General features: G+C 34.4%; 1 protein-coding gene across 1 annotated transcript in view; it reads right to left on the bottom strand.

Annotated features, from left to right (window-relative positions):
- The window catches only part of PCCA (propionyl-CoA carboxylase subunit alpha), a gene marked incomplete at its 5' end in the record, with an annotated part of 236024 nt that overhangs the window by 137674 nt on the left and 85826 nt on the right, over positions 1–12524 (bottom strand). Inside the window, 3 exons of the mRNA XM_083361299.1 lie at positions 950–1024; positions 2093–2236; positions 10202–10352. Of these exons, the coding sequence (XP_083217425.1) occupies positions 950–1024; positions 2093–2236; positions 10202–10352 (370 nt within the window). The remainder of the gene's footprint in view (positions 1–949; positions 1025–2092; positions 2237–10201; positions 10353–12524) is intronic.

The following is a 12524-nucleotide window of genomic DNA, read 5'->3' as shown; positions in this document are numbered from 1 at the left end:
ACTTGCAAGGGCAAAATATTTGACATCCTGTTAGCTATTACACCATAGTGAAAAACCTCAACCCACCCCCAGAGTAATTAATGGAAATTCTTCCTTAGTTCATTTGGTTTTTATTAAACATGCTTAAGACACATTTTGTAACGTGTGTTTGAATCTTCCATTTAATATCATATAGAATTTAATAAACCTTTACATGTTGTACTTCTGCTTTTAAACACAGATTAAATTCTTAAAGTCCCCCCACAAAAGGTCAAACTTCTATAGGAAGCATATAGGCAAAAACAATTTTACAAATCAAATAAATCCTAGATTCAGTTTCACCGAATTTAAAATTCTGGAATATAACATTTCCCCATTTTCCCCATGTAACTAATAATGGTAAATAATCATATTTACAGTCATATCCCCTTTGTCATTTCACAAAGCCAACACCATTCCATGCTTATGCACTTAATATTTTGACTACCTTGAAGAACAGAAATGCACTTGCCTTTGTGTAACAACCAATTAAACAAGAACTCCTAAAAGAACTTTCTACAGTATAATAAAGCACTTGTCATTAAGTATAGAAAATTGCCTTTCATCTTTCAAAAAGCTTCAAATCTAAAGAAAGAGGAGCATTCCATTATAAAAGCCAGAATTATGTCATGGCTAGTCCAACACTTTAAAGAATGACCATGTAGAATGGTTGAGTTTATTTAGATGTACGTCCCAGTATACATGACTTTTGGGGGTTGGTTTGTTTATGTTTGTTTTGGGTACACTACAATTCATTTCTAATTACCACTAATTAATATAATTAACTATCTTCCTCCTTGGTTTATAGAAATAGTTGAGGACAACCAGCCTTAGGGAGCCCTAAAGTCTTCCAAATCTGCAAAATAATATGAAATCTATGGTTTCTTCATGCTTTGAAAATAAGAAACAATAAAACATCAGAATTACTTACATTTGGGACCTGCAGGGGCTCTTCGTATTGAGACAATCTGCCAATAGAGGGCAGACCAAAAGATTTATAAGGGTCCTGAAATTAAATTCAAAACACAGACAGAGTGGTATTAACTTTGTAAGACAAAGCACAGAAGCAAGGTTAAGCCACTGGGAAACTAAGGATTTCCTCCACTTTAAATATGGACCAACTATATTTTGTTTTCAAAATGACTTATATTAGTAGGGTTATGAAACTGCTTCTTCCATTCAAGTCATGGAAGATTTGTTAAAGCTAAAAACTCCCTGCTGTGCCTTTATTAAAGCAATGGCAATCTTTCTAAAAGAAAGCACAATAGCAGGGGCGCATATTCGCCACATTCACACACACATGCACACACAGTAATACTCCGCAGACAAGTTCTTCTGGAATTGTACACAACACTCAGGGTTTTCAGGATCATACCCTGTACAAATTAATAACACTATTATATTTAAGGCATGCATCCCAATATAAATGCAATTTATACTGTTTGACCGAAACATATAGATAAAATTTCCACATTATTGTATTATTCAAATTCTCAGACATGTAAATTGTATTTGACATGTAAATTGTATCAGAAGGAAAGAGTAAACAGAAAAAAATAATATGTTTTATCCAATATAAAGAGAACTGAAGAAATTATTCTAACACTCACCGTAAAACAGAAATCAACTTTTGATTTCAAATCCCAATGGCACAATATATAAAAGTTCACTTGATCCATTCCAAATAAAAAGGGATGTTTTAAAGTACTACTATTGGCTATAATATTTAGCCATATAGTTTACTATAGATATATAGTCTATAATATCTGTTGGAAATGTACAGCAACCACATTTTCTTTTCAGACTGATTTTTTTTAAAAAAGGGCTCAGTACATTGCCTTTGCTTTCACAAATAAGCAATATTGTATGAAATGTTGAAATACCACTATAATCTTTTTCCCCAATATGTTATGTAGCTGCCTCTGATCTAAGAATTTTATAAAATGAATGAAAAAGAAAAACCATTCCTGCACATAGAATGGAACAAGACAAAAATAAATCTTAGCCTCTCCCAACACCTAACAAGTTTCTTCTACAGCAATTCTCCTTCCAGCTATTAACAGTTATTTTTTACCTCCGCATACACTCGACATTCAACTGCCCAGCCGTTGATGGGGATATCAGCCTGCTTGTGCCTGAGAGGGTATCCCTTAGCAACACGGATCATTTCTTGGACTAGATCCAAACCGGTAATGCATTCTGTGATGGGATGTTCAACCTGCAAGGTTAAGAACTGTCAGTCAGTCAGTCAGTCAGTAGCAACACAACTAAACTTTCTAATATCTCAACCTAAAAACAAAAATTGGGGTGGGGGGGTGGAAATGTTAATTTACAATACGGAATATGGATGATCCTCTTTGTCACACAAGATGTACAGAATCTATATGTCTATTATTTATTGCAGAAAATAAGATACACAACAAAATCAACCAATTGCAGGTAATGGCTAAAATAGATTGGATAGATGGACAGATAACAATACATTTGTTTTGGGGAAATGACTTTTAAAAAGAGAACAACTTTTAATCTAGAAATACAAAAGCATTTTGACTGAATTTCAAAAAGCTGGCTGATAATCAGCTCGTTCTGCTACACTTAACATGGCATGTACAGGAGCAGTCTACAATCTTCCATAGAATCAGACTAGCTAAGTCTTACCCACACGCCTGCTTTCACTAACCTGTCCTGACAAGCAATGAGATTAGCGTAATCTTACATCAATGCAATGTAGCAGAAATGAGCAGATGGATACTTCAGGGTTGTTGTTTTTTTCCATACAGACTTATCTCTGTAGTGCTTAGCATGCATAATAGCAGAGCTGGACCAGTAGAATCATTGCATGCTCTCAACAAATAGCTGCTAACAACTCAGGATCATGCTGTCATGGGAATACCCTCACTCCCAGTTAAACCAAAAAGGAGAGGTGGTACAAGAGTTTCTCTGACTAGTAAAACAGATTTATATAATGCATATTTAACTTCGCGAATGTGACGAGATAATGATAAAATATGTACATTTAAAGAGCAAGTTAGCTTAGTAAGTGCTCATCCATGTTACTGTGCACCCTAACGGAGGGAGGGAGGGAGGGAGGGAGGGAGGGAGGGAGGGAGGGAGGGAGGAAGGAAGGAAGGAAGGAAGGAAGGAAGGAAGGAAGGAAGGAAGGAAGGAAGGAAGGAAGGATTTAATCATTTTGTTTTATTATAAAGTGCTATTGCAGCTGAAATACTTCATCTTTGAAATACTAAGTCTTAAGAAACACTATTTCACAAATATTTTTCCATTAAGAGTTGTCATACTTCATGTATTTGTGACACAAAAAAGGTCACTGAACAAATGAAGTATTTGTTCGAAGTACATAATTGAAGGATAACATTTTGTCGGATGTAATATCTCTATAATGGTCTTTGCCAAAAAAAGGAGTAAAATTAACAGATGGCACTTATAATTAGCTCTCTGTGCATTTAAAATTTTACACCACCATATTTTAAGATAACTTAGCTGTTTCAGTGACATCACTGAAATAAGCACCATTCTAAATATTATACTAAAATGAAGGCTTTATTATATGATTAAGATGCTTCCTTAACTCAATGTCAAATACATTATACTTTCCAGGTATATCAATCTTATTAAGACCCTTGATGAAATGCCAAGAAAGTTCTTCATCTACACCAGACATGTCAAACTCACGACGTCACGTGACGTTGCACAACGTATTGGGATGGTTTTGCCATTGCCAGCAATGAGGTGGGTGCAGCCTCCGGATGAGGCGTCCAGCCTGCGGGCCGGCAGTTTGACACCCCTGATCTACACTGAAGTTCTACCCTATCAAATATGTAAATTATCAACACATGTGGGGGAAACATATTTATTTTCTCAGCAAATCTGATTTTTACTTTTTTTTAAGATAACTATGCTGAATTTTTTCCAATATATTTGAAATTTTAAAACATTCTAATTGAGTTATTTTATTGTACTTTTTAAAACTGAGATTTCATTCTAATATGAAATATGATAACCTCACCATAGTTACCATAGGGTTTCATTTTTTTATGGTCAAGCTAGGTAGAAACTCGTTCTGAAAGCAAAATATTTCTGCAGCTTTAATATTTATCAACATTTATATAATTAGTTTAATCACTGTCTTTACAAATATTATTGTCTGTTCCATCAATATGGTTTCTTTGTAAAAAAAAAAGCAGTTATAAAAGGGTGGGGGAGTAATGTATATTGAAACTATAGTTAATTGTCTTTTTATACTATCTTTACTTTCATACTAAGAACAGCATACACACACTGTCATTGTTATTTTAACAGTGAATTTATTAATTTTTGCATTTTTATTTTTCTATTTCCAGCAACCATTTTCAATCAGAATATTGGTAACCATCATTAACTCTTCCAAGAGTTAGGCTCCACCAGATTCTGCCTCTTTCCCAGCTGTCATGCAACAGCTAATCTACCAGGGTACAGTAGGGAGAGAAATAAGAACTAAAGCCCCTCTATCAGGTCAGGGAAAAGATTAACAATTTTCTCTTCCTCTATTCTTTCTAGCTAGTTTTGATTTCTAGCAATCAAACAATGAATGGTTTAAAACCATGCTTACCATCTTTTGCACATTGTACTAAGTTATATGTCTGACATGAGAAAAAAAATCTGATTTAAATCTACTGCAAATAATCAGTTTTAATTCTGAACAGAAACACAAAGGAGTAATTGTTCAAATCTGTCTCAAAATATACTTGAATAGACCATGAAAGTGAAATGCTAATATATATATATATATATATATATATATATATATATATATATATATATATATATATATATATATATATATATATATATATATATATACTGTGTGTGTGTGTGTGTATATATATATATATATATATATATATATATATATATATATATATATATACACACACATACACATATGTATATATAAAATATTAAAGTATATGCCAACACCAAAAGCAATGCTTTTGTCACTAGAATTTCTTCTCTAACTACATTCACATTAGAAAAGTATTTTTCCTTTTTTGCAATTCTCTTTGTAGCTCTTTTCAGTAGAAAGGGCATTTCCTTATACTTTTGTCAGAATCTTTCCTCCTCTAAGGGAAATCCTGTCCTTTGTAATGTTTGGGTGGAAGGGTGTAACTGTATTACACACTAAATAATCAACCCACAGTGTTGTGTGACGTACCCATTTCAAATCAAAATTACCTCAGAGCCCATCCAGTTTCAGTAATTTTTAAGTATATAAATATGTAACATTGTCCCTAAGAGAATCAGAGATACATAATTATCTTACAAAGAAAAAGACCACAATTTAAAGAAAACATTCACCAAAGTGAGAGAAATTTGCCCAAACAGACTTTTTCTTAAATGCTTGGAGTCCATCACATTATGCAAGTGCTCAGATGATCATATTTGTTAAAGGTTGCATATCAAGTGTCAGCCCTTTGAGGTACGCCAGGTCAAGAAACAGGCACCACAAGACATACAAAAAATCTACTTTATTGATCCAGGCCGTAACAACAAAATCTTTAAAGCCTGATAATGTTGCTTCTTCCCTGTCTCTTAAATCAAAGAAAATCAAGGGGGAACACTCTTGAGTTCCTTTCTCACATCTTCCCATTTTCCTGTTGAAGTCTTCCCAATAGTTATTGCTTATTTTCTTCAAGTCCATTTGTATATTCCTCCACATCAACAGAAGACAAACTGCTTGTAGCATCTTAAAAATTTTTCCACCTATATAAAACCCTTGTGCTTACATTTTTCTCTTTACCATCTTTCAGTCTGATAAAAAAAACAATTTCCTTAGTGATCTATTTCAAGATCCAAGCAGGCTTAACCATGGCCTGAATTTTCACATTTCTAGCCAGTCTCAGGCAAATGTAGGTAATCATTACCTTTATGAATCACTTTTCTAACTGTTAAAAAATGCCTGAATAGTTTCATTCTTTATATTTGTGTCAGTCTTTGTTTTCAATAGGTAATTCTTCTTTAAAAGAAACTTGTGAGTATCGTCATTGGTAAAATAGCCAGAATTAAGGATCTTTTAAAACATGTTCAGGGAGGACTTCTAGCTAAAGGGTCAGTATAAAAGTACATTTTTTTCATTTATACATTTTCATAGGTAGATCAAGTGAGAATCTGGCATTATGTTTCCAATCTAACACACTGATCAAACAATTCTGAAAATTTTGTTTGAACGTGGCTAAATGGCAGAGAGACATGGACCAGATTGGACACTGGAATGGCAACAGCTTCCAATATCAGTTTTTATGTTGCAATGTTGTCATTCTCTTTATCACTCTTTTAGGCATGCCTACCAAGATATTCAATCAGTCTGATGTTCTTATTATTGTGTACAGTATCATCTTTTTAATACAGTGTATGCTATAGTTAATAGCCTAATATTTTCTAAGGGTGACAATATTCTATCAAACCACAAAAGTGCATATTTATTCTTTTATTCTAAAACAATTTAAACAATTTAAAAGACATAAAACATCCACAAAATAAATAAGTATAAACAGCAATCGTGATGATCGATTAATAGTAAAGTCAAGTAATGGAGTCCTTCACACATTCCAAGGCCTAGGCCTGGTTTTTAAAGCTGTGTGAAAAGCCAACAGATAATCTCTGTTTGTAATCTCTTCCATAAGGCAGAGGCTACAGCAGACAAAGCCCTTCTTCGGGTTCCACCACTAGAAAGGCCAGCGGGATCTGATTAAATGGGTAGAAATCTCTTTACAGGTAGGAAAAATAATTCATTTTTAAATGGGGTATCTTATTTTGCAGCAAATTAATTTTAATTACTTCTATTTAATTAATTTTTTATCCCAGTCCTTTCATTTTTTGTGGGTGTCTCCTGCTCAATATGTGCATATGTGTGTGTATAAGCATAGTTCAGGCGAGGTGATTACAATTTGAAGCAATGCAAACTCATTATATTATAGCTTATTAATAATGGTCTGAGGGGCTTGAATTGTGAATTCAACAATTCAACAAGGTAACAACAAATGATGTTCCGTTCTGTTTTTGTATTCTGTTTTTAATGAGTCCTTCCTGTGGATTGATCTGGCTCTATTTGATTTACCTATTGATCTTGTTAGATGGGTATTTTAATCTCCTGAATTCAATCTTGATATCTTTATCAAGTGTGTAAGAACAAATATAGTTGAAATATAGAGCCTGGTTACACTTACGGTACTCGATTTGCTGATAACTTTTTAGTAGACGTTGGAAGTATACAGTATAGACATGCATATCAATCTGTAGGTTTCCTGTACAACAGAGTTTATGTATTCATTATACGATTTTACCATGATGTTAACGAAGTGATCTTTTTCTGTAGATAGTTGAGGCTAAGATGAGGTGAGGGTTTATTAAGAATTAATGGAATTTAATGAAAGATTCTTTTCCATTGTCCTAGGTGAAGAATATATGAAAAACTGGTATTTTAAGAAATTCTAATTTGAAGACTGCAAGTAATCTGTTTTGTTTAGGGAGAACATGAGGTCAGGGTATTGACATTTAAATGAGCTTATTGTTATCATTCCTTCCTCACATGTTACAAGAATAAATGGGAGTGTATAAATCTGCCAAATGGAAACATGTTCAATAGCACATACGTAGTCAGGCTATCAAAAGTCAGTTTTTGGATTGTTCTGATGCATAGCATTACAGCAATACCTCCCAGTAAGAAAAAAATGGGTGACCAGTTAAATGAACTAAATTAAAAAGCAAAAAAGAAACCCAATGTAAGCTTTAGCCATAAGCTGAACTTGCTCTTAAATAAGTATTTTTTTTTAAAAAAATATAACTTGTTTTAAAAGATGGTCCTTACACAGGAGATTAAAAAGAAGAGCCATCTATACTACAGCCATTAATAATATAGTTGGCAGTATGCTTAAAAAAAAAGCCAAACACCAAACTTAGATACTAGTGGGGGAAGGAGAAAACCTCATTGAAAGTGACTGTCAGCAAAAACACATCTGCAATGTTATAATTGTAGAGTTAAATTGGGGGGGGGAGAATCATCAAGATTTTAAAATTTGGCTCCTTGTGAAAGAAAACAAAAAGAGTGACTACATGTCTGCTAAATGACATCAAACTTAAAGGCTGGAGAAAAGTGACAAATCAACTGGGAAAACTGGTGATAAGGCCAGTAAGATTATTACTCACCAACTTCAAACTGAAGCACTAATTAGAGACAATATGCAACCAAGACAGAAGAATTAGAGAAATGTACTTGACAAACATTCTAATTAAAGGTTAGTATATTTCTGATAAAGTTGGAAAGAACAAATCTTCTCAAATTGTCTAAACAACATTTAAGTAATCTTTCTTTCCAACTATAGTGGTTTCTCCATCTGGAAAGGCTTTTGCTTTCATTGCTCCTCAGTGATCACAATGAAATAGTGAAAAAGACACTAAGCTCAAAATAGCAAATAAAACAATAAACCCTTGCCATTGCAAAAGAAATACCAGTAAGCATCAGACTGTTCGTCTTTCCGACACTCTTATTTTTTCAATACAAGCAAAAATATTAAAAATTCACTAACAATCTACATCAGACATGTCAAACACAAGGCCCGGGGGCCAGATCCGGCCCGCGAAGTGGTTTCATGCGGCCCGCGAAGCCATCCTGGAAAGAGTGAGGGAACGGTCCCCACTGCCTTGGCCCTGGCCCAGAGACCCTCCTTCTGCCAGAGACCCTCAGATCTGTCCCACTCCTGCTCAGGCCCCCATAGGCACCCTTGATGCCAACGATGTGGAGCTGGCCACGCCCACCCAGTAGGCCATATGCACTTTAGCCACGCCTACCCAGTAGGCCATACGCACTCTAGCCACGCCCACCCAGTAGGCCACGCCCACCCTGGCCATACCCACCCGGCCCCCTGAGGGCAACCACAATGCTGATGCGGCCCTCAATGAAATTGAGTTTGACACCCCTGATCTACATTAAACCATTGCTTACAGATATGCCTCATTCTACAACCTTTCACTCAGTGACCATTTGAGTTACTTTAGTGCTGAACAAACGGTGATAACAAGCAATCATTTGAGTTCCAGCCATCCCAACACTTCCATGGTCACATGATTTGAGTGCTTGGCAACTGACTTGCAATTACAACTGGTTGCAATGGCCCATGATCACATAATTACCACTTGCGACCTTCCCTGCTTGCTTTCCCAGAAAGTTAATGGGGAAGCTGGTAGGAAAGTTTGCAATTCTCTGGAGTAAATGTCCCCCATTCATGACCTCTCCTCCAGTCCCTCTGAGCTTGCACTACACCAGCCACTCAGATATCTTACAATTTCCTGCCAGCATTCCCATTGACTTTTATTGTGGAAAACCGGAAGGAAGTTGCCTTGCCTAATGACCATGGAATTCAGTTAACAATGGGAATTGGAAATGCAGGGATTGCCTTTACAACCTCATTGCATAACAATGAAAATTTCAGTCCCAATTGATTCCATAAGTTGAGAACTACCTATATTATTTCAATCAACCATGAACTTACACTTAATAGAAACAACTGTTAGAACAACCCCTTTACTAGCAAAGCAAGAAAGAGGGAAGTTAACAAATACAAGCATCATCATCCTCACACATTCCAACAGCACACCATTCAGAACATTTAAATGAAGGGAGGGGGTTCCAAGTAAAAGCAAACCTGACGAAGATTTTTGATAATGAGAATTATTGTGAACAGAGGTCTATCAGCTTAACTGCACATCTGTCTATTTCAACTTAATGCAACATATTTTAGGACATGTTTCCAAAGTCATGGTAACTTCCTTCCAGGTTTATTGGCAGAACAGAAACTATCTACTTTATAGAGTTTCAATAAATATGGGAGAGAACACAAGTTTGACATAAAAATCCATGTGGACTGAAACAGAACTACCTAGCCATTTCATTTTTCTAGTACAAAGAATTAAATATTAACTAAAAAGTATTATTTTTAACAGATTTCTATCATAAACATATATTTAGAAGAGGAAATCTACCTCAGACAAAGTATTTTCTTAATGTTTTATTTACAATAGATTTGAAGGAACAAACTGAAATAATGCATATTTTTTAGCATTACAAAATCATTTCTTACCCCAGCTGAATCAAACACATTCCCTCACCTTCCATCTTTTCTATTCCACATACCTGCAGTCTGGTATTCATTTCCAAGAAATAGAAATTTTTTTTTGAATCCACAAGGAATTCCACTGTTCCCGCTGATGAGTATTTTACAGCTCTGGCAAGAGCTACAGCCTGTTCTCCCATAGCTTTACGTGTTCCAGGATCCAAGAAGGTGCTATGTATACCAAAAAAGGGGGGGGAGGGGAGCTTTTAGAAATTGAAATATGAAAGAAAAAAGGTAAAATAATAATTATGCTTGCTTAACATACATTCACAGTTCTATAGACTGTTTGCTGATTGCACAGTATATATTTCCTCCAAGGAACAGGTGCTTTCGGTCCCATACACAAAAGTAGATAACCGCCCCCCTCGCCACTTTTTTCTTTTTACAGAAAAAGAGGTTTGCTCATTTTTAAAACTACAGGAAATGAGGCCAGGAAAAGCACGCCATGGAATTTTTTTTCCAGCAGCCTCTGATTAAAGTTTGATATTTCCAAGATGGACTAGTCCAGGAAAATTGAAGCAAAAAAGCAAATGGTTGAAATATTGCTATTTCTGAAGAAATGAGCAAAATGTTCAGCCAGTCATTGTATTCTGATTTTCTTTTTACAAACATACAATTCTTTATAGACCATGGTTTCCTTTTTATTTTATTGAGAGTTTTCACACAAGTAAAAGACAAGTATAGAAATACATAAAGAAATAAGAAAAACGGGGGAAAAACAGAAAACAATGCAATTAAAGAAAGAAGATAATGAAATAAGCTATTTCTGTTGTTCTTATAGCAGTTAAAATCATCTCAGTTGTACTTCTGCAGTGATCCCTCCTCCTGTTTAAACATTACAATAGTTCCTTCAGGCCCCTATTCAATCTTTTTTCAATCATCAGATCCAGAAATCACCATTTCATTTTTTCCCTATTTTTAGCAAAAAGGTTTCCAGTCATTTATAAAAAAATACTTATTGTTTTGTCCCTGACCAAACAGGTCATGGTTTGCCACTTTGCTAATTCTGCCATCTTCACAATCCATTCCTCAGTTGTGGGTATTTCTCCATCTTTATGCATACAATAACAATGATGCAGTTACCAAATATAAAATCAGTCTTCCATAAATCTTTTCTAACTGACTATTCAGAAGCTCCACTAAAAAAAGTTTGGGTGTCACCTAATATTAATCTTCAAAATTCTTTGTATCACTTTTTTTTTGCTTTTTCACAAGTCCACCATGCATTTCCATCATGGACCAGACATAACTTTATACATCTCACATAATTTTTGGTGTCATATAACAATGGTACATCATTTTATAAAAAGTATCTCTTAAATTATAATAATATGTGAATTTTAGTCGTTTGATCCATTTGTCTCCTACTGAACCATCTGTATATTTGTAACCAAAATTCTTATTTTATCATGCAGTTTTTAACTTATTTATGTTGTTTCAAATTTAACACAAGATTATAATTTTTCCAACCACATTTTCTTCATTCGTACACAATTCATTTTCAAATTCCATCTTATATTATTCAATTTCCCTTTACTTTTTTATCTATATTAAATCTGTCTCTTAAGCATGAAAAACTAAAGCCCTCTGCAGTTGTTGACTTCATCTTAAGTTGTCTACCTTCCTGTATAATTAACCCTTGATATGTTGACCATTTCTCTTTGCCTGCTGTTTCTTTTCTATAAAATACTTCCTTTGCCGAGATCACAGTACTGGCACTTTAGTTTCTATACTATTACGTCTTATTGTCTGTATTTCTATATACAATTTTGTATATTTATTTAGCGTATGGCTGGTCACACACAGAATTAAAAGCACTTCATATTTACAAGTTAGAACAGTTAAAACAATTTTTAATTTTGTATAATTTCAACCTTTAGCCATACTCAGTTGTTCTACTTGCCGTCTGAGCCACACAGAGTTTTAGGAAATTAAGCACCATATGTTTAATAAATTACTGTTGTTGTTGTTCCCATTTAGTACAAATCATACCTTTACAGTCTGGGTTTGGAGAAAAAATATTTAAACTATAAACCTCTGGTGATCTGCTACAATTTGAATCTTGCTCCAATCTCTTTGTAGACACCATTTTTTCAAATTGTAGAAAAGCAACAGTGGCCTATTCAGAGCATTACAAGTTCTTTAGCAGTTTTTTTCAGCTGTTTTTTCATGACACTGCTTTTGTACCATTGAATTTCCATCAACAAATGTTTTCACTATAATATTTACCCTGTAAAATGGCTTTTTTTTCTTTACGGAATATAGACATTTAGTCTACTTGCTTTTCATACTTATAAATGAGTAATGCATTATAGAATGTTTCAGGAAAAAAATCCGAAATGA

This window comes from Vipera ursinii (genome assembly GCF_947247035.1).
Source record: "Vipera ursinii genome assembly, chromosome: 4".
NCBI lineage: Eukaryota > Metazoa > Chordata > Lepidosauria > Squamata > Viperidae > Vipera > Vipera ursinii.
This window is presented reverse-complemented; position numbering and strand designations above follow the sequence as displayed.